The following is a 23,210-nucleotide window of genomic DNA, read 5'->3' on the forward strand; positions in this document are numbered from 1 at the left end:
GACAGGGACAGGGACAGGGACAGGGAGAGAGTACACACTATCCTAACAGACTACAAACATTAGCCCTACAGTCAGATTGCACTTCAGGTTGGCAACCAGTTTCAAAAACCCCTGCCTTTTAGAAAAGTTACCATTAAGTCCTCCTAAAGGAAGGAAAAATGCAAAATGTATACACAGCTTTGGGGGGAGGGGGGAGGAGGTACTCATACACACACAGGAAGAATCTCTGGGGAGCACCCAACACGGGGCAGGCCCCTGTCCTACTGGTAGAATGCTACCACTACTACATCCTGCTGCACCTCACAGCCGCACCATCACCAAGTAACAGCTAGTGGAAGGACCTACAGCCCAACCTTAGCCTTTTCAAGCGGTATTTGTTCTCTATCTACCATCGCAGCAAAAAGCTCACCGTTTCCTAACAGCCTTCTACAGAATGTCCTAGGAGGGCAGTATCGGGAAAAGGTCTAAGTCTATGGGCCATGAGTCCTGATGGGACTGGGGGAAACGTACACTCAACACTTGGACTCAAACTTACCCCCTTTGTCCCCCATTTCGGTTGCCAACATCCATACTCGCTGCTGATTGCCAGCTCCTGCTCCTTGCAGCAGCCCAGCATGCTCTCTGCTGGGGCCCAAATACCCTCCCCCAAACCCCGCTCGCTTCTGGAACTGCTCTAGAGGGGTAAGGCAAGTCCCGTATCTTGCTTTCTCTGTGCGTGTACTCGTTACTGTTAAAAACACATGTGATACAGCACATTCCTAAAGGGGCTCCGGGGAGGGGTCGTGTCCCTATTTCGTTGCCTGTGGGATATAAAATACTGGCGGCTTTTAAAAACGGGATTCTCCTTACCCCTACAGGCCCTCTCCCGGCGTCAGAAAGATGTTGTGGCGGCTGAGACGCCACCGGCAGAGAGCATGCTGGGGGCTCACACAAAGCAGGAGTTGGAGATCTGCAACAGGCCTGGGAGTTGTGGACCTAAAAGAGAAAACAGTTTTAAGTTAACGTGCCCAATGCCCCTCATGCCCTGGTTATCAGGGGCACTCAGCACACAAGTAGGTCTCTGCAAAACTCCTTTCGCAGACAGTCTCTAACGTCTCAGAGAATTTGTTCGAGGGCTGGATTAGTCAAAGCTGTCTCCTAACTCCAATGCAAGTACCCATGGGAGCCTCCTGGCTCATGTTTTAATTTAAGTCCTGTCACAAAGAGTATGGTGTGTGCCCCTCAAAATAACCAAGGTAAGATGTGACAAAATGCCAAGGCACAGTAACATTTGCATGCTTTGCTTTTAATAATAATTTTTGAAAAAAAATCAGCGGAGTCAGATAAACACAATAGTGGACAAACTGAGCTTTCAGAAGAGTTTCTACATGTGAAATGCTAAAAATACAAGATGTGGGCATATTATAGAAGTATTCGAGCCATCAAAGGAGCCAAAGAAAGACCCTGTCACTTTCTGGAAGTCCTTACTTTAATTTTGTAAAGCCAAGGGCAAGATAAATAGAAGCTTTAAAGCAGAGAAAAGAAGACTGCATTCAAGTAAGTTAATTTCCTCCGAATGCCCACGAGTGAGGATAGTGAACAAGCAGAGCAAGAAGGTGAAGACAGTCATTTTCTTCTTGCAGGGGCAGAAACAGTCTAGTATGTACCACTTTTTTTTAAAATAAACTTTGAAATCATTTAAGACCAGTAGAAAAAGACTGGACAGCAACTTCTGAAAGCCAGCACGGTCCTTGTTAAGTATCAGTACAGACACTTTAAATAATAGTCAAACATGTTCCCTTTCAAATATAGCGGGCACATAACATTTTTTAAAAAACTAAGCAATTCCATTTAATGTAGCATTAAATGGACTTTAAAAAGCTATAAAATATACTTTCTTATAGATGAGAACCTCTGCTCTTCAAGTTGTTTTAAAATTACAGATAAGCAAACTTTTTATTATTAAATCCTTACTAAGATATCTTGTTACATATAATTCTCTTTGGGAAACATTCTCTAACAATTTCTCTAACCCAAATTTCAATGAAATCCATCAACTACTCATTTTTGTATATCGCTTTTAACACATCCCACGACAAAACAAAAAACAAGCTAATACTAGGAATGCCTTTATCATGATCACTTTCTTCTCCTTTCTCCAAAAGTCAGTCACCTCAATGACAACAGGGGTAGTAGTCAGACTCCCCCTCCGCCCCCTGCCAGCTCGTCAAATTTAACTGCACCTTCCAGTACAGTCAATATTTCTCAACATAACATGAAAACAAAGCAAATCTCTGGTTGATCTCTTATATCTGCAATTCAATTAACCAGAATTCCAATCTCCAATTCAGATTTCAAGTTGGTTCTTGATACATGCATACATATATACATACAGATTAGAAATTTCCAGTTCTAAGGAATCAAGTTTGAACACAATTTCACCAATATTTTCCCACAGGTCTCTACAAACACAGCATTATCTCAACTTTATGCTCTTTGAAAATAAATTAGAATAGCTAGTTTTCTACACTGGAAAAAAATTCACAGTAAATTTAGCGAATTACATCTTTAGGTAAATTATATTTTATGCAATATATATATATATATATATAGTTAAACAAAATTTCTTCAATGATCTCTTACAGTCCTAAAATCCAATTAAATTAGAAGAAAATGAATTACCCGACTTCACAGTAATTATGCCCCATTAAAACTTTAGGTCCCAGTGGCCTCTCCTGCCTACCAGCCAAGACTGAAATCACACTGATAAGTAACAGAGGAAATGGGCCAAATAAGATGTTCTGAGACTGTTCACTCCCAGCATCTCATTGTGAGCCCCTCTTCCAGGAATGCTTCTATCCACTTCTGATTGGACAGTCACATCATGCAGAGGGACACAAGGACTGCAATCTCTTTTCCTTCACTGTTCCATAACTGAGGAGAGGAGGTGAGAGGCATGGTGTCCAACAACAACCTCACCCTTCCATCTACCCACCCCAAAGCTAAGCAATTTCTCTCTACCTCCTCTCTTCCTGAATTAAATAAGATTATCAACTTCAAATTTACATATGTGAGGGGCATCTAGTCCTTGCTCACAGCACTATGAAATTGAAAACCAAGTGCCCTATGTACTTCTTTTTACAACACTGACATGAGCAAAGCTGACCTTTATTTTAAGCCAAGAAAAAAAAAGAGGTAGCTTCAGGAAGAACACTCACTCCAATTCAGTAATAAATATCATGTTTTGCCTTGGGAACTGTATATTGAAGTCTATCAATATGTACAATTATTATTCATTGCCTCAAAATAAAACAAGGGGGGTAATGTTTAGGAATATAATCATGCTGATACATTCACTTCTGACAGGTGAGAGCACTAAGCTAACAGAAAAGACCATTTCTTTGAAAAAATTATTTCAGCTGTGTGTTCCATCATCTCTGCAAGGAACACTGAAGGCCACGCTCTAAAATCTAGAAACATTTCGTGCACATTTTAAGGCTTGTGCGTCATTACTCACACTACACACATCACAAAGCTGTAAATGGATGGCACAAGTCTTCTTATAGAGTGCATCCAAACAAGTAAAGAGAAGAAGGGATGACAGACACTCGGTTTTGTGAGGAACACCTTGAGGGCCGTCAGAAAGTAGGCCGAACCACGTCTTTCCTGTTCACACAAAATGGAGTCACGACATCCACAGACTTTTGTCATCAGGGCAGGCTTTTCTGGGATGTTCACATATAAACGAAGCCCCTGTTACCTTTGTTAAAAGTCAGCTATATAGAAATTTCAAACCAAAATACACTGGCACCTAAAAAATATGACTTTGGTGACATTCATTTAAGATCTATTTTTTAAAAAAAGAAATACCTTAAAAGGAAGTTTTATTATTGAAAAACATAAAATACTGCACACTGCAAGCTATCAAGAGATTAAGATGCAAATGAACAGTCTTTCTGGAATTACTAGACACAAAGCTAATTATTTGTAGTCAATGAATGTCATTTTATCAAACAACTACTACTGATGCAAACTTTTTTTCCACTGAAGTATTAACCTTCAGTCACTATTCAATATTATGGTCAGGTAATGGGCTGAGCACACAGGGTTCATCAGTGAACAAAACACAAAAGGTATCTGTCTTTACAATAAAGCATAGATAAATCTAGAAAAGCAACTATGCGTTATTAACACAATCACTAGCGTTCTATGGGCAGATCTTGTGCTGCAAAACTTGTGGGCTGCACCAATTTTGCAGCAAAACTTGTGGGCTGTACCAATTTTTCTAAAAACATCCCGACTGCACAGGTAAAGCAAAGTTAAAAGTTAAAAGCTTCCTACCCAAAGTCCTAAAAGACAACAACTGAGGTAAGGGGACAGGAACCCAGACAAACCGAGGTCAAATCCCAACTCTGAACCTGCGCAATCTACCACCCCTCATCTTAATTCCAGAACAACATATCCCAGATTGTGAACTACTTATGTTCAAATTAATTCAGAGTCGTTCTCTGATCCCATCATACCAACAAAGGGTTTAATACAAGATTTTTTCTGCTATTAAAATGAATAACCATTTTCTAAATGTGCACAAACCACACTTTCAGTGCTGCATGGTCACAAAAGCCATGCTCGAATGAACATCGTGGCATACAATGCATAAATCTGATCAATTCACTGTGTGAACCCAGAGTGCATGCTAATGAAGTCTCTATCTGGAGACATAATTTTGCCTACATATCTGACAAAAATGAGAAAAAAAGTGTAATTATATATCCTCAGTAAGTTTTCATTTTAAATAATAAAACCAGCTTCATATTGCTTTCAATCCACTTCTGAGAAAGTAAATACATGGAGAGAGGGCATTTTCAATGACAAGTGAACCTAAGCTGAAGACAATCTCTCTGTAGCCCCTCCTCTGTTGCACTGTCAGGGAACACAGCAGTAAAAGCTGATGGATGGCAATCCATCAGCTTTGGAGTAAGGTAAGAGACATTTCAAAATGTTTCCCCCTACTTGATCGCATATGTCCGTGAAATATAGTAAGGAATATGGTATTCAATCATACCATAATAACAGTATGGAATAACTTGGCCCCACACATATTCATGGCAGAACTGATCAGGAATGTCTTCCCCAAGTTGAGCTAGTGAGGTGTCATCTTTAGCTATTCCACACTCACAATCAGCCACAAGAATGAAGGCTTTTAATCTTTGTTTTTTATTTTCTTTTTGTCTTGCTTGTTAGTTTATCTGTCTTCAGGAGGACGGGGGGGGGCACAGAAATAGAGGGACAAAGGGTAAACAAATGCAGCAGTGGTACTCACTAAACACTATGTGGAAAATAAACTATACAACTTGTGGGTGGATGGGAGGGAAAAACTAGGAGACAGCAAGGGAAGGGGTGAATTATCCAGAAAGAAACAGACTCATTACCTGAGTTATGTAACTGTAACCCTCTATACATCACTTTTACAATAACAATAAAAAAATTTTTAAAAAAGAGTGACTGCTGTTTAGAAAATGGAGGACACACCACACTCCTGTCTGTGTGTCCAACAAAAACCATGTTGTCATCAATTCTCAAATCTAAGGAAGTTCTAGACTAGGTTTAAGGATGATTTGCCTGGTTTAAAGATGCTTTATTTATTTTTTGTTGGTCCTGGGGCTTGAATTCAGGGCCTGGGTACTATCCTCGAGATTTTTGTCCCATCCCAGCCCCTTCCTCCCCGTTCACATGCCCCAGTTCAAGGTTAGCACTCTACCACTTCCAGTCACAGCACTACTTCTGGTTTTCTGGTAGTTAATTGGAGGGATAAGAGTCTCATAGATTTTTCCTGCCCAGGCTGACTTTGAACCAATCTTCAGATCTCAGCCTCCTGAGTAACTAGGATTACAGGCCCGGGCCTGTAATAAAACAAATCAATAGCATGGAAAATTGTATTTGTAATAATTACCCTTTCTGGAAACTTATTTGAGGTTAACACTTGAAAATAACTCCAGAAAACCAAAACTATACTTCTTTTCATAGCATGATGAAATTTGGGAATGCACACAGCATTTTCAGGCAGAAGATTAAAATAATGGTTTGATTACTGACCTATGAATAAAGAGCTAGGTAGAAGTACTACAAGGAACAGTCAAACTGAAACAAAATTACTCACTTATGATATTTTGCTAGCATTATCTAACTCCATTTTTATTTCTAGAAACCAATTGTGTCAATGGAATGTTTTTTTTAAGTGAAAGCAAGAAAGAAAATTTCCTTTCAGAACAAAAAAAGAAAATGAATGTCCTTCTCAATTGAATTGTACAATTCAAATGGTACAATTTGAATCTCAGGTTACTAAAGAACCTCAGATTACAATATTTAGTACTTTTTCAGTCCCCTGAAGATTTTTAATAAATACTAGTCAGAGGTATTTATCATGACCTATTTGCATTCTGGTATAAAATATTCCTTGATGATCCGGACTCAGGAAGAAAACCCTCAAAGCAAACTAAGTCTCATGCTGACCTAGAAAACCTTTGGGGGAACCAGGGCAGCAAAAGATTCTTTCAGTCACCAGTTGCCATTATTGGAGAACCCTCAATCTAGCCCAGTCACACTGAGAGGGAGCAAGAGGATAATGGAAGAAAGCTGTGGAGAGAAGCTTGAGGAGCTCAGGCCACAGGGGAAGGGGGGGGGGGGGAGCGCGGAATCAGCGGGAGGTCTCACTGCTTTCCAAAGCTCCCACCCACGCTGTCAGCCCGCCCAGGCCTGTGCCAACCTTGCTAACTTCCCCAGTTGCTCAGCTTCCCAACTCCAAATAATTAAAAAGAAATCTTTAGTAATTAATTAATAGGTTCCAGCCAGGCAACAGAAGATCACGATTGCAAATGCACACTACTACTGCTTCAAAGGACTAAAGAAAGAATTTTACCAGGCACTTTATTATTTCTCAGACAAAAACCTATGGTACAACACAGGCTTACTTAATTGTTGCTCCTCTTTCCTGCTTCTAAGTAAGCATGTTCTGCCCATGCCACCTCTCCTGCTCACTTCAGCCCCAATTTGGATTACTTCTTCCTTAAATAATCTTGGGTCAAGAGAGTCACAACCAAAACTAAATCTCCCCTAGTTTGGGAACAAGCCAATCAAATGAGTACTTCCTACGATAACAAATGCTTTCTAATAAAATGCATAATTCATTTCCCTTGAAAATGCTACCTTTGCAAGCCTCAGCAAGGTTAGGAACTTAATTATCCTACACTGTCACAGCCTCCAGCCGTTTTCACTCCCGTGAAGTCTATATTAAAAATATGCCTGTCAGTGTGAGGTGGCACGGTTCTGTGTTTTGTTTTTATTTCTTTTTTTTTGGGGGGGGGCGGGGTTCCGGTCATGGAGCCTGAACTCTGGGCCTGGGCACTGTCCCTCAGCTCTTCAGCTCAAGGCTAGCACTCTACCTCTTGAGCCACAGCACCAGTTCCAGCTTTTTCTGCTTATGTGGTGCTGAGGAATCAAACCCAGGGCCTCATGCATGCAAGGCAAGCACTCTACCACTGAGCCACGTTCCCAGACCCTGGTCTTACGTTCTTATGCTTAAACATTAAAGCAGAAGTCAGGCAGACAAGATGACTACATAACCTATCATCCGAATTGGGATATTTTGAGAGGGAAGGAAAGCTATCTAAATAGTCTGACAGGCCCAAAGACATCAATCAGGACATAAGACAGCCAAGTCCTATGGGATGGACTCAGACTCTAGGTAAATGTAGGAGCAGGACCTATAAGACAACCAAGATCCACAGAAAACCCAAAGACTCTTCTTATCTCATCGGGAATTAAATGCTACCCAGAGGCCTCAGAGTTCAATAAATTGACATTATGCTATTCCCTATGACTGGTAGAAAACTTTCCCTCATTCCCACTTCTTGTCATTAAGCTTTTATCATCTTTAACATTGTTCATCTTACCTTAGACCCTAGACACTGTAATATGTACTATAATAAAGAACATTCATAGATTAGGTTTTTTTATCAGTCCCAAAACAGTCCCTTGAACTCAAAATTTATGATTTATGATTAATACTTATTTTTCTATGTAAGCAAAGAAACACATTTCTCAGTTACAACCCTAAACCAACTTTTTGTTTCATTATAGCTAAAAAGATAAAACAAATTCTGTCAATATTTCAAAGCTATTCATTTTTTGTTTTCATTTTATATTGTTCCAGTTTGCCACATTTTGCTATGGGCAAAAGCAACTCCAATCTCTTCTTTTTAAAATCTTGAAGATAAAGTTATTTCCTTCTGCTCTTTTTCCTTTTAGCTTGGATAAAATGGAAAGGGGAAACAAACAAAATCTTGATTATTCTCATCTATTCAGTTAACTATACAGAACCAAGAAAAGCAGAAAGTTGGGAAAAACTACATTTCTTCAGGAGAAAACATTTCATCACCTCCATTATCCTTATATAACAACTACTGTTATGAACATGATAAACACAGAACCTCAAATACGTAAGAAACAGCAGTATGTGATTTTACGAAGGTCTCCAAACATATCACACCCTACTTCCCACTTGTTTTTGCAGATGCTTTAATGTGTTGTACCATACCAATACTGACAACAGAAGCTTCTGCTTTTATTGCTGTTAATACCCAAAGCAATTACTGTAACTCAGCAGGAACCTTTGCCCAGAACAGCAACTATCACACTGCAATCAGCATTTCATAAAAGACGCTGTTCAAACATGAAGGCACCTGCTAATGTGAAGAAAAAAACATTGTACAAAGAGGCTCACAATCTAATAGGCAAAAGAAAAATCTCTGCAATATTATTTCAGAGCTATTTTCCACGGGACAGTGGCATTTGTGTTAGTAAAATTCACACACACAGATAACAAGCAGGGGAGAGCAGTAGCAACAGCTACTACCAAAATAAAACTCTTTGCAAAACAAAGCCACCTCCCAAAAATTTCATTACCAGTGCAGTTTCTGTTAAAAAAAAAAAAGTTCATAATAAAGAGCAAAGAACTCTAAAAAAGGTAAAATCTCATATTAGCATGAAAACTGAATATAAAGCAGATGATTAAATTGCAAGATTCCCTTGCAAAATAGCCACAAAAGGTATAAGCAGCCTATTAAGAATAACTAAAACTAAGAAGTAAAGGCACAACAGATTCCTTGTCCTATATTCCTTTCTTTATTCTAAAGTATCATGTAAACTGCTTATCAGAATACAAATAGTTACGTAACAAAGAATTATATTCATTTCTTTACTCTAAAGTATCATGTAAACTGCTTATCAGAATACAAATAGTTACATAACAAAGAATTTGGAAATGAGCTTACCCACAGATACTGAAACACATTCTCTACAAAGCTAAAATTAGGATTTTTCTATACCTAAGCTATAGATAGGTAGACAGTGGTTCACAACCTTTTTAAGTAAAAGGATCTCATTCCAAGATGGAAATGTTCCAAAAGATTTTCAAATGCTACTACTCCAATAGCATTTTCCACAATCCGTTACTTGTAGAAAATATGCAAGTCTTTTTTGTTTTTCTTTTTTAGTATTAGGAATTAGACTCAGGGCCCCACACATGCTACCCAAGTGCTCTACCAACTTTTCTTTGTAATTTTTGGTTTGTTTTTGAGATAGGGTGTAACTTTACCCAATCTGTCTTGAACTCAAATCAACAGATCTCAAGAGTCCTGGAGTAGCTAGGATTACACCGGTATGAGCCACCAGCACCCAGCTTTCTTAATTCCTTAAAAAACATCACAATGGTGTATCGAAATGTTTGTAAAATATTTGTTTAGATGTGTGTATAGCATATCTACGTACCTAAGACTAAGGGTCTTTACTTGTGCAAAATCTTTACAAACATCCCGAGATCCCCAAAACCAAAGTGTGGGAACCACTGGTCAAAATCCGAACGATGTGATACTAGGCATCAACACAGACGTACTACCCAGAACATGTTCTCAGTGAGGAAGTATGTCATATCCATACAGACTTCCTCCTTCCAACCGCTATCTCTAAGAGATCCTAGAAAGAAGTTTGAGGTATATCAAAGAAAATAACATTTTCCTCAAGAAACTAGTTACTCTACTTCCCACTGATTGGTTTGTAAATTTGCTTCAGATTCTTAACAATGGCTGAGAAGAAACAAACTACTTCACAGCATAGAGCAATCTCTGAAATTGTCAGAACCACTACTAAAGGAATAAATACTTCAGAAACACTGCTTACTACACAAAGCATTACCAGTGAGTGTCACAACACTAAGGAGATGAACTATCAGATGCCTTATTTCAGCACTGATGGTGGCCCATAGCATGCAAGCAACATGGGAAACAAAATCAAGTCAGCCAAAGGAGCTGGAAACAGAGATGGTCCAGAGCAGAACAAACAGCAGGTTAAAAATGCTTACCAGTTTGAAGTCTTGGATGCTACAGATGAAATACGGTGTGTTTGGCCTCCGACTCTCGATATACACACAGTCTTTAAAAGAAAAAGAAAATTTAAAACAATGGCATGTACTGTTAAGGAAAAAAGACAAGGCCCATAAAGCCACTGCATAAATAAATGACTAAAATTACAAATCATATACCTTTTAAGAAATCTTACCAATGGTGATATTAAATTATAAATAAAATTAAGCTAAAAGCAAACAGCCTTTGATAATTTAAAGAACCTAGAAGTCTCAATTATTTGGAGGAAGGAAAAGGGTAGGATCGCCATTAAGACGACCCATATTCAGATGAAGAAATTTAGCTAAATGAATTACTTGGTTAAAATGAGTAATCAGAATCTGGAAGTGTGGCTCAAGCACCTACCTCGCTGGCCCTAAATTCAAACCCCAACACACATACACACTACGCGCGGGCAGGCAGGCACACACACACAAACGGGCATGCAAGCAGGCGGGCACAGTTGGGCATAGTGATAAACATCTATAATCTTAGTGCTTAGGAGTCTGAGACAGGCTGTAGTAAATAGAAGATCAGCTGGATCTATGTAGCAAAACTTTGTTTTTAAAGAAAAATAGGAAGTGACGCTGTGGTTCGAGCAGCAGAGCGCTCGCCTTGAGCTGAAGAGCGCAGGGACAGCAAGGTAGAGGGGCTGGAGCTGGACATGTGGCTCAGTGGCTGAACTTGCCTTATAGGCTTAAGGCCCTGGTTTCAAGCATCACCAAAAGAAAGAAAAAAAGGAAAAGAAAATAAATTAAAAGAAAATAATGATACATTAAGGTCATAAATAAGTTTTTTGAGGTAGATGCTCTGTGCTTTCACCAAGAGCAATGGCAGACTGGTTTGACCATGCAGGCACCTTACTATGGAATGAAAATGCATCTACTCCACTTAGGGTTATTTACTATTAAATATTAACCTACATACATTTTATTTTCTAATTGTACAAAAAATAAACAACAGGGCTGGGAAGGTGGCTCAGTGGTAGAGCATTTGGCTTACATGCATGAGGCCCTGGGTTCGATTCCTCAGCACCACATAAGCAGGAAAAAAAAAGCCAGAAGTGGCGCTGTGGCTCAAGTGGTAGAGCGCTAGCCTTGAGCTGAAGAGCTGAGGGACAGCGCCCAGGCCCAGAGTTCAGGCCCACGACTGGACAAATAAATAACAAAACAAACAGCCAATAGGAGATGGGATAAAATAAACCAAATTACTTTTTTTCCCCAAGGAAGAGGAGCACTTTTTAAATTGCATTTGCTATTACAATGGTTGAGCAATTCAATTGTTTCATGCTTTCAACAGCTGGAGTCTAAAAGATTGCTTTTTTGGAAAGCAATGATTGTATGGAAAACAGTGTCTATGGGAAGGTAAAGACCCTCAACATTACAACTGAAAGTCATGATAAATCTTAGGACAGGGAAGTCTAACTGTTACTAAGAAATAAAGGCATTCACTGTCCATCAAGTCTAGCAGGAAGGATCTCAATGCCCACATTGAAAATAGCGTTTGTATTTTCCTTTCTTCTGACCCTTCTGTGTGAGTGTATCTTCAAAATAAGCCATGTTTTTACAACAGGGGCAAATTCTTCTCTGGCTTCATTTGTCACATATATTAAGACCACTAAAGAAGAAAAATGGAGCAGCAATTTGTCATACCTCCAGTGGACAGTCTGGCTCTCCCGGAAGTACTAGCAAACCCACTGAAGTTTAGACCATTGTCAAAGCCCTTCTTAAAAGGCATATTCTTCCAGGAAACTTCTGCAGGAACTTAAGACCTCTCTACTCAAAACCCATTTCAGAAAAAGAAGAAATATGAAGATGAGCTAGGCATCAGAATTTCCCATCTAATTTCTGGGGTTTATACTCAACAGCTCTTCACTCCGAGTCCACACATATCAAAAGTGTAGCAGTGACAGAGCTGTCTGTCTTGTTCCAGGGCCTTAATGCTGCTTCAACATTCAAGCAACATCCATTTAACAATTCAATCATCTTCAGCTACAATCTAAAGACCTCTTGCCCATCACAGCAGATACTTCTCTTCATAACCTGAGAAAAAAAAAGAGAAATCAACACACACACACACACACACACACACAACCCTGTAACTCCAACTTGCATAATTTGTTTTGGTTGTGGTGGGGCTTGAACTCAGGGCCTGGGCACTGTCTCTGAGCTTTTTTTGCTCAAGGCTAGCATTCTACCACTTTGAACCACAGTGCCACTTCCTGCACAATTTTTATTAGTATGTGTGCCTGTCCTGGGGCTTGAACTCAGGGAGCTGTCCCCAAGCTTCTTTTGTTCAAGGCTAGCACTCTACCACCTTGAACCACAGTGCCACTTCTGGCTTTTTCTGAATAGTTTGTTGGAGATAAAAGTCTCATGGGCTTTCCTATGCCTGCTGGCTTCGAACCAAAATCCTCAGATCTCAGCCTCCCAAGCAGTGAGGATTACAACCATGAACCATCAGCACCTGGCTAACTTGCACAATTTTTTTTTTTGGTCGGTCGTGGGGCTTGAACTCTGGGCCTGGGTGCTGTCCTTCAGCTCTTCAGCTCAAGGTGAGCACTCTACCACTTGAGCTACAGCGCCACTTCCGGTTTTCTGGTGGTTTATTGGAGATAGGAGTCTCACGGTCTCTCCTGCCTGGGCTGGCTTTGAACTGCGATCCTCAGATCTCAGCCTCCTGAGTAGCTAGTATTACAGGCGTGAGCCACTGGCGCCCGGCTCTTGCACAATTTTTTAAGACCTGATGTTCTTAATTTCTGAGTCCCTATTGTACCCATTGCTAATATTTCAAATGACTTAAAGTCAATTATATACTAATCTCATTCACCCTGACCACAAGTTGTAGGTCTATATGTGTTCTTTTGCCCAGCACATATATATGGGATTTCACAGTTTGGGATAGGTAGCAGGTGGGGAGTGGGTGGCACTTTCTCAGTTCAAGTGACAAGAAACTTGCTGCACTGAATGCCCACAGCTATACACCCTCCTCCCCTAGGCCGCATTCTCCAAAACACCAACTACTCCTCTGCTGTCTGCCAAGTCCAGTCTTGTACACTATCAGTTTCTGGTCATATGATGTTTATAACTAATCATATGTCAGCACCAGAGGAAATAAATTTTGAGAATTTATTCTCTTCACAAAGAAACTACAACACCTCCTCTTATATAAAACATTAGCAATTCACATCCCACTTGCTCAGTTATTAGCAGTCAGATGGTCTGCACTGGCTGCATTACCATCAGTCTTGAGAGCTCAGACAAATGACTCCCTTCTCTATCCCTTACATCTACCAAGGATTAATGTCTGGCATTAGTGTAGGTAAAATGAGATGTAACTAAGTTAAATAATAAACGATAAGGAGGAGATACAGCTTTATTCTTTTTTCACAGAAAAATGCTTTTATGTATTTTTCCATATCCAACAGGATCATTTTTACTACAAACAGACATAAAGAAACTATTGACTAGTATATGAAAAACCTTTCCAGAAAATGATGAGAAAACCTATGTTCTTTCATGTCTTACTGCAAAGTTACACTCAGGAAAATAATGACCCATACAACAGTTATACTAGGGTATAACTGTTAAGAGCAGACAGGAACATGCTGGCAGGGCAAGGGCAGTGGCTGGGATCTCTTCTCAGAAGCCTGAGGAAGGAGGGCAGGGCAGGTCTCAAGCTCGGCTGACCCCCAGATGGCTCACTAATGCCCTATTCTTACATAAAAAGCTTTCTGTTGTAAAATGACTGTCTCAAGACTCACACTGTTATCCTATTTACTCAAGAGGCTGAGACCTGAGGATCAAAGTTCCTTGGCTCACACTTGTAATCTTAGTGACTCAGAAGACTGCAATTCCAAGCCAGTTCAGGCAAGAAAGACCATGACAGAAGAAAAAAAAAAAAAAAAAGTGGAGCTGTGGCTCAAGTGGAAACCATGAAATCCAAAACAATTCAGGCTGGTACTGCAGAACAAGTAGCTGTGTCAAGTGATCACTAACAGTATTGTTAACTTTGCCCCTCAAGGCTAGAGCTCCTCTACTTGAGCCACACTTTCACTCCCAGGTTTTTGGAGGTTAGTTAGAGATAAGAGTCTCATTAACTTTCCTGCTCTGGTTGGCTTTGAACCTCAATTCTCAGATCTCAGCCTCCTGAGTAGTCAGGATTACAACTGTGAGCCACCCTGATTCATTCTTTAAACAAATACCTTAAAAATTACCATAGAGTCAATTTTTTCTTTATAAATATCCTACAAAATTTAGAGAAATCCAACAGAGAATACATTCTAAGAAATAATTTGCAATTCAAATTTCACAGAAAGAAAATTCTTTTTATTATTCATACTGTTTTGTCAAAACAAGGTTAAATTAAGGCCAAATGGTCATATCACAAGTATTTTCCCCTTGCCTGGATTAATCAAGCAACTATTTAAGAAAATAACTTATATAAATGTTTATTGTTAGCACAAAAATAAAATGGCTTATTTGGAAAGGGAAAGCTATGAACGTAAGTTGAGAGCAACGTTAAAATCTCAATTGGAATGTATGCCCAGTTGTCTGTCTAATGCCAAAATCATTTGGCAAGAATTTATGTAATTTATGACTGACTGTATTGTCTAAAAGCTGGTTATAGAATTGGTTTTAGTCAGCTGGACCACTGATTTTCCCCACAGTCAACACAAGCACTGAGACACCTTTTGTTGTTGTTATTGTAACTAAACAAAGCAAGCGTTTTCTTTGTGAGATAGCTAGCAGTCCTGAAAGAATCAAGCAAAGCTGATGCAATCCATTAGATGCATAATGCACGTTTTCAAAATTACTCACGTGAAAACACATATTTACCAGACTAAGCAAATAGTTGCCATAGGGCAAATATACATTTTTTTAATCTTAAAATCAGCATGCCTGAAATGGGCCAGAAAAATGAATGAGGCCATTACCATCAGTATCAATTATTCCAAACAACACATGATAAGTAATTTTCCTCTTTACTAGAGACGTCTGGAAATGAAACCATGGATATATGCTGAGATTTATTCTCTATCACTCTGGATAGTAATGGACTGCATGATTAAGTGACCTCAACTCTTTGTGAACAAGAAGCAACAAAATCACCAAGATTTGGGCAACGGTTCTGAACCAAGGTGCCTCTGGCTGTTTCTCATAATCTCAAAACAGTTTTGTGCCCAAGAAACCTTTGGGCCATTTGCAAACTGCAGAGCCCTCCTCATGAAGCAAGGTGGGAAAATCTTGGGGCCAAAACTTGGAGGCAAATTTTCAAAGAAAATTTAAAGGAAAGCCCTCTGCTTTTCAACCCTTAGCAAATCAGCACGTTTATGTAAATAGAGCAACAGAGCTGGCTTCCCTCCAGGGTAAAAATCACAGCCTGTCGCTTCAGGCAGTTTGCCAGAATGACACAAAGAACTTGTCAACTTCTTTCCAAATAACCTCCTCCCAAAACAGAGTAAGTAGACTCTTACTTCACCCCCTAATTTAGCACAGGGCCAGAACTCTAGCATTAAAACTGTGGTCACGTGGTCACAAAACAGGCAACATTCAGCCATTGCTCTGTACCATGAAGAATTTTTCTCTCCATCAATGTGTTTCCACCTATTAAACTTTGAAATATCCTCTGTCCTGCAAAACACAGCAGTGTCACTCTAACAGTATTTCTAATAGAAACTTCTCTTTCTAACAGGACTCCTCTTCTTCCCTTCTCTCTTATACATTACTCCTCTATCCTTGTTCTTCTCTACACGGTAATAAGTCAGTCTAGTATTTCAAGAACATAAAGGCCACAAGTATCGCTGTAGTTAAATCAGATGGGTGTGTGTGTGTGTGTGTGTGTGTGTACACTGTAGTTAAATCAGATGGGTGTGTGTGTGTGTGTGTACACTGAAATCTTGATGTCCAAATTCTAATCCGTGTGTGTGTGTCAACACTGAAATCTTGATGTCCAAATTCTAATCCGTGTGTGTGTGTGTGTGTGTGTGTGTGTGTGTGCAACACTGAAATCTTGATGTCCAAATTCTAATCCAAGGGGCACTGGCATAGTGCATGGCTGCCAACAAACCCTCACATCTCTACTTTCCCATCTGCAAAGCAGGCAAAGCCCATTCCTCAATTTCAGATACAACAGTATGCTACACAGTACACAGCATTCTGCATAGTAAATACTCAAGAACCATATGAGGAACAAATTAAAAAGGGAAAGCCAGTCACTGGTATCTCATACCTGTAATCCCAGCTACTCAGGAGATCTGAGGATCACAGTCCAAAACCAGCCAGGGCAGGAGAGATGCTTATCTCCAATAAACCACCAGAAAACTGGAAGTAGTGCTGTGGTTTAAGTGGTGGAGCACTAGCCTTGAGCTGAAGAGCGGAGGGACAGTGCCCAGGCCTTAGTTCAAGCTCCATTACAAAAAAAAAAAAAAAAAAAGGCATAAAGACAAAGTTACATGAGATTCTAGCCAGAACACTGCTATATCCTTAATCAGTATGAAACATGTCTTTTAAAAATAGCAATTGGCCAGCTGAGTACTTGTACTTAACACCCGTAATTATAGCTGCTCAGGAGTCTGAGAAATAGAAGCATCAAGGTTCTAAGCCAGCCCAGGTGGAAAAGCTTAGCAACTTCATCTCCAATTAGTTAGCAAGGTACCAAGTTGGAACCAAGCACTGATGGCTCACACTTGTAATCACGGGGCTGCGATCTCAGGATCTCAGTTCGAAGCCAACATGGGCAAGAAAGTCCATGAGATTCTTACCTCCAAGTAAACACCAAAAAGCCAGACATGGAATTATGGCCCAAGTGGCAGAGAGCTAGCTTGGCCCACAAAAGCTCAGGGACAGCACTGAGGCCCTGAGTTCAAGCCCCAGGACTGGCACAAAAAACAAAGCTGGGTTGGAGGCATGGCTCAAGTGGCAGAATACCAGCCATGAGCAAGCAAGCAAAGGTAGCACAAGGTCCTGAGTTCAAGCCCTAGAACCAGACAGGTACTAGCATTGTCTGGTAATTGTGGAGAGCACCCAGATAGGGAAAGGAAACAAACATTAGAAAAACAGCAAGTTAATTAAAAAGCCCTAAGTGAGAGCCGTTCTTGGGGTTAAATTAAGCCCTTTATCTTATACCAACTGTCACCAAAATTAACTGTATCATCTTAAAGACTATCAATGTCAAGCCGGGTACCAGTGGCTCATGCCGGTAATCCTAGCTACTCAGGAGGCTGAGATCTGAGGATCATGGTTCAAAGCCAGCCCAGGAAGGAAAGTCTATGAGACTCTTATCTCCAATAAACCACCAGAAAACCGGAAGTGGCACTGTGGCTCACGTGGTAAAGCGCTCACCTTGAGCTGAAGAGCTCAGGAACAGCACTCAGGCCCAGAGTTCAAGCCCCATGACCAACAAAGGGGGAAAAAAAAATTACCACTTGCGGTGGAGTAAAAAATCTCAGGTAACAATATACTATTTGTTATTTCCTTGATAAATTACATGATAAAAGAGTTGTGGATTTCTACCTTACAGAATTCTGTGGATTTCGAAGCCTATATGAACTTTTGTCTAAATACAGAACTTAAGAGCCAACCATTATCTGTCTTTACCCCTGTTGACTAACAAAATAAAATTAAATTTTGAGGAGAAAAGGGCTGGAGAGGAAGAATGGGGAAGCAGGTCACATGTTCCAGTGCATCAAAAGCTTAAAGATTGGTCTTAGATAATTATCTTCCTCACTTTAAAAACTCAAGCTGGTGGGCAAGGGAGGGATGGGCAAGAATATTGAGAGAGGTGACAGTGATCAAGATACATTGTATTCATAAACAGCCTTGTTAAATGACAGCCCCTTTGTGTAACTATTTAAAGATTAAAAAAAAAAAAAGAAAAAAAGGGAAGCTAGTGTTTTGGAGCAAGTGTTGCTGTATGACCCTTTTCTAAATCAATCATATTACATGGCCTTGAAAACTCAGTAAAACAAATCAAAGCAATAGCAACAACAACAAAAGCAGGATTATTCTGCCAGCAGCAGCAATCTTCCTAGTTATACCAGCATGCTATGTATTAGCCAGGGATTGGCACCTGCATTACCCAAGCTCTCCCCCCAAAAAAGAATTTTAAGCACTGTCATCTCTATAATTTATTATGAAGACGTTCCTCTGAAAGCTCCCCTTATAACCTATACTAAATCTCTACATGAAAATGATCCTAACCAGTTTAACACGCAGACTCCAGTTAAGTGAGACAGACCTCACGTGCCACAAAGAGTATGCAGGTTGGGCTGGGAAGGTGGCTCAAGTGGTAGAGTGCTAGCCTTGAGCTGAAGAGCTAAGGGACAGCGCCCAGGCCCAGAGTTCAGGCCCCACAACCGGACCAAAAAATAAAAAACAAAAAAGAGTATGCAGGTAATTCTGCCTTTCTGCCTAGCATGCATGAGGCCCCACCTCACCAGACACAGGTGAAGGCCATCTCTCTAGAGAAGTTAAGCACTTACAGCACTGGACAGCTTGCTTGTTCTTTCTTCCAGCAGCACCCATGCCACTGTATCTAACTTCCTAATGCTTAAAAACTCAAGTAACAACCCTATCCCAAAATTCAAGGACTCCCATCCAAAATAAAAACTAAACAATTTTGCCATAAAATCCCTATTAAGGTAGAGGGTGATTACAAATAGAAATGTTGACAGACGCTAAACTCGATTAGAAATGGAACATGGCTGAAATAATGTACATTTAGGAAATCGATAGAAAACAGTATGCATAGTGTTCAGAGGGGAAAATCAGCCGTGACAGGGAGGCTGGTATGGAGTCTTCTCTCCCCAAATGGCTGACGACAAACAAACTGTTCATCTGATCTGGTGTCATATCCTGCAGGGCAGATTTCAAGCTACACTGCTTGCTCCTTTGCAGAAAACAACGCCCTGGGAGCCCAGATTTTGCAATAAATGCTTCAAACCAATCTGCAGTGCTCACTGCAAATACACGGGAGAATTCTAAGACATAATTCTTGTTTGGAAAAATGATTTTATTATAAACTGGTATCACAGTGAATCCATTTTCTTTACAGGTTTTCTGCTACTGTTTAATGGACTGTCAGTATAATTTAGATTTCATCTATTTAAACTCACTCAAGCCTGGCTCCTGACTCTACAATACATGGAACATTTTCCACTCAAAAAATTAATGACAGTTAATTGTAGCCTGCAGTTCTCAATTCTGTAAATGCAACTACTCTACAGCTCAATATCAGGCTACAAATGGTCCTGTTCCAATTAGTTTTCTGCACATATAAGGAAGCTATCCAAGATGCAGATGCCTATAAAGCCTAATGTAAATATTCCCTCAACTATTTACCTTCATAACCACAGTATGGGGATATACGTTTTATGGTCAGGCTGGACAAACAGATGTTCTACTAATATAGATTTTTAAAAATTACCAAAACAGACTACTAGTATTTTCTGCCTGTTATTTTTGCTTATTATTGGAATATCAATTTCCTTATAGATTTGCAATCATATTATTTATTGAAAATAGGCCAAATATACTGTATGGATTCGGACACACAGCAAATGACAACTTTTATATATACTATACCAAACTACTTCAGAGACATGTTCTATTTAACTTAAATTTATTTCACAGCTTGATCTGACAATATCAGACTTTTTCTGGGAAGGGGTTGGGTAATTGAAGGTTGAACTCAGGACCTTAGCCTTGCTGGACTGGTGCTATACCACTTGAGCCATGCTTCACTCTATTATTTTTGCTGTGCCAACTGAGTAGCTAGGATCACAGGCATGAGACCAGACTCCTCTTCTTGGGTGATTAATCTTCCACCTAAACCAGCATAAAACAGTTTTAAGAGATGCAGAAAAGAAGCACCTTAAAAGAAACTCACCAAATCAACATCCAAATAATAAGCAAATTAAGTACTAGAATTTGCTACTCCTAATCTATAACCATCAAGATCACAGAAAGACAGATTATATAACATTCACACGTCCACACAAAGTAAATGTAAAAAAGGAAAAGATACCCTCTTTGTGTACCCTTCTTCATCTGGCCTTGACTCTCCTTTCTTCTGGGCATATCAGTTCTGCCTTGTCAGGAGTTTCCTGGGCATTCTTCCTCTGCCTAGTCCTAGTCCTGGCTAGCCTGTCAGAACCAAGTCAACCGATAGTCTGCCTGCAACTACCCTACATTATCGTCTTCCTAGTTCGGCTGGAGTTTCCCCACTCACTGCCCATTGCTAATGTATAATTTTTTAATTTCTCCCCATAAAATGAGGGACCAAGAACTAGAACTCTTGATTTTTATCTTTCCTTAAACTTCTTTAAAAAACAAACCTGCAATGTCGTAAAAATGTTGCTCAAAGCAACATTAACAATTCCGGTAGCTAGCTCAAAGTCACATTCTAGAGGGCTCCAAGTTCAATCACTGCTATAATTTATATAAACTAGGGTAAAAGAAACTTGTTTTTCAACTCTAATTTGACCAATAAGCTCTCCTACACCATTATTTTCATTTGTTACTATTGTCTGGTAGAAGAATTCTGTTTTATTCTTAAGCAAAGTGAAGGTATTTGAAGAATAATTTATAGCAGCCATTTCTTGTGACTGAATCATTGAAACCTTAGATTTTCATTGAATATTTTCAGCTCACTGAGAATTACAAGTATTCAACAGGTACCTGGCAAAAACAATTCCACCTACACAGGATTTCTAATTATCTATACGGTCTGTACATATATCCAATGTCTATCTATACACACATCACTATGTATAGTCATTTTGCTGATAACATACACAATAGTCTCCGGATAAAAATTACTTGAAGGGAGATCTCATCTGCCGTTCACCTGTCCCTTTTTGTGTGCGAGTGCGTATTAGTCCTGGGGCCTGAACTCGGGGCCTGGGTACTGTCCCTGAGCTTCTTAATTCAAGGCACTCTACCACTTGAACTACCATTCTACTTCTGGAGGGTTGTTTTGCTTGTTTCTAGGTTCCCTGGAGAAAGGAGTCTCATGGGCTTTCCTGCCTGTACTAGCTTCAAACTGTGATATGCAGATCTCAGCCTTCTGAGTAACTTTGATTATAGGCATGAGTCACCAATGCCTGGCTCACCCATCACTTTGAAAATCAAAATTAGAGGAGATCTGAGTCTGAGTACTGTTATCAGTATTTAAAGTATCTAAATACTTCCTGATGCCTAAAAATAGACAAGAGATTTCATTTATTGTTTGAGCCATTGGAAGTGCTATATTCAACACACTTCAATCAAGGAGAGCAGCTGCTCTAGGCAGACATAACACTTAACTAGAGATTTCTTTCACATGTTCTTTTTGTAAATTTGCACCTTGCAAAAAGTATCATATTATGAACATCTGCTGAAACAAAAATGAATGAAGACTTTAGGGGGGAACATTAAGACTTCTGTATTTTAAACAAAGTAGTAACAGGCAAATCTTATCAAGATTATGTTAAAAATAGAAAATGAACATACATTCTACAAGGAACAGAATCCTAAACCAGCAAGTGTTAGCCCAGACTTACTGGGCACCACCAATGGTCTACCATGTGTTGGAAATTCTGAGGGGAAGCATAAAAGTCATCATCCCTCGACAATGGAATGTAAGAAGTCGGTGTGCAAACAAATAATTACATCTTCACTGATGTAATTCACTGCACTTGTTTGTTAGGCTCTGGAACAGAGACAGCTGGCAGAGCACAACATTCATTCTCCTTTCTTCCTTAATGGGAGAGCCGGGCACATGGCCCTGCATGATGAAGCTGACATCTCCCAGCTTCCCTGATAGCTGGTTTTGTTGTATGGCTAAGTTCTGATCATGGAATGTAAGAGAGCCATACTACTTCAATTTCTGGAAACAGAATCCTGGGAAAGGGAACTTCTATTCTTCTCACCCTGCACAACAGCCTGCAAAGCTCCAGGTGGACTGGAGGTGGTGACATGGAGACAAAGGTGACAGGAGAATGGAAGTGACATGTAACAGAATTAACAAACGCTCTGACTAAAGTAAAAAAATCTACATTTCTTATTACACAGCTAAGCATGCTTCATGGAAATATCTTCTTTTTTTGTTTTTTGTTTTGGTCTGTCATGGAACTTGAACTCAAGGCACAGGTCCTGTTCCTGAGCTCTTTTGCCCGAGGATAGCACTCTACCACTTTGAGCCATAGCTCTAATTCCTGTAAATTCTTTTAAAATGGGACAAAATATTTAAATTACAGTAAATAGCATTCAGAATATTTATTTAGGGGGAATATTCTTGATTTCTTTTTAAATACGGAAAACTAGAAACAGATGATCCTAGAAAGTGAACTTTTTTTTTTGGTCGGTCCTGGGGCTTGAATTCTGGGCTTGGGCGCTGTCCCTGCGCTCTTCAGCTCAAGGCAAGCGCTCTACCACTTGAGCCACAGCACCACTTTCGGTTTTCTGGTGGTTCACTGGAGATAAGAGTCTTGGATTTTCCTGCCATTAGAACCTCGTTCCTCAGATCTCAGCTTCCTAAGTAGCTAGGATTATAGGCTTGAGCCACCAGTGCCTGGCTTAAAAGTGAACTTAAAAATAGAACAAAGCGCCGGGCGCTGGTGGCTCACGCCTGTAATCCTGGCTACTCAGAAGGCTGAGATCTGAGGATCGCAGTTCAAAGCCAGCCCGGGCAGGAGAGACCATGAGACTCCTATCTCCAATAAACCACCAGAAAACCGGAAGTGGCGCTGTAGCTCAAGTGGTAGAGCGCTCGCCTTGAGCTGAAGAGCTGAGG

General features: G+C 40.0%; 1 protein-coding gene across 1 annotated transcript in view; it reads right to left on the reverse strand.

The window, feature by feature from the left end:
• LOC105997307 (arginine-glutamic acid dipeptide repeats protein-like) overlaps positions 1-23,210 on the reverse strand; it is a 294,981-nt gene that overhangs the window by 127,208 nt on the left and 144,563 nt on the right. Inside the window, exons 3-4 of the mRNA XM_013031704.1 lie at positions 10,397-10,467; positions 850-975 (exon numbers count right to left, since the gene is read on the reverse strand). Of these exons, the coding sequence (XP_012887158.1) occupies positions 850-975; positions 10,397-10,467 (197 nt within the window). The remainder of the gene's footprint in view (positions 1-849; positions 976-10,396; positions 10,468-23,210) is intronic.

The sequence above is a fragment of the Dipodomys ordii genome, unplaced genomic scaffold (assembly GCF_000151885.1).
Source record: "Dipodomys ordii isolate 6190 unplaced genomic scaffold, Dord_2.0 Scaffold6, whole genome shotgun sequence".
Taxonomy (NCBI): Eukaryota; Metazoa; Chordata; class Mammalia; order Rodentia; family Heteromyidae; genus Dipodomys; species Dipodomys ordii.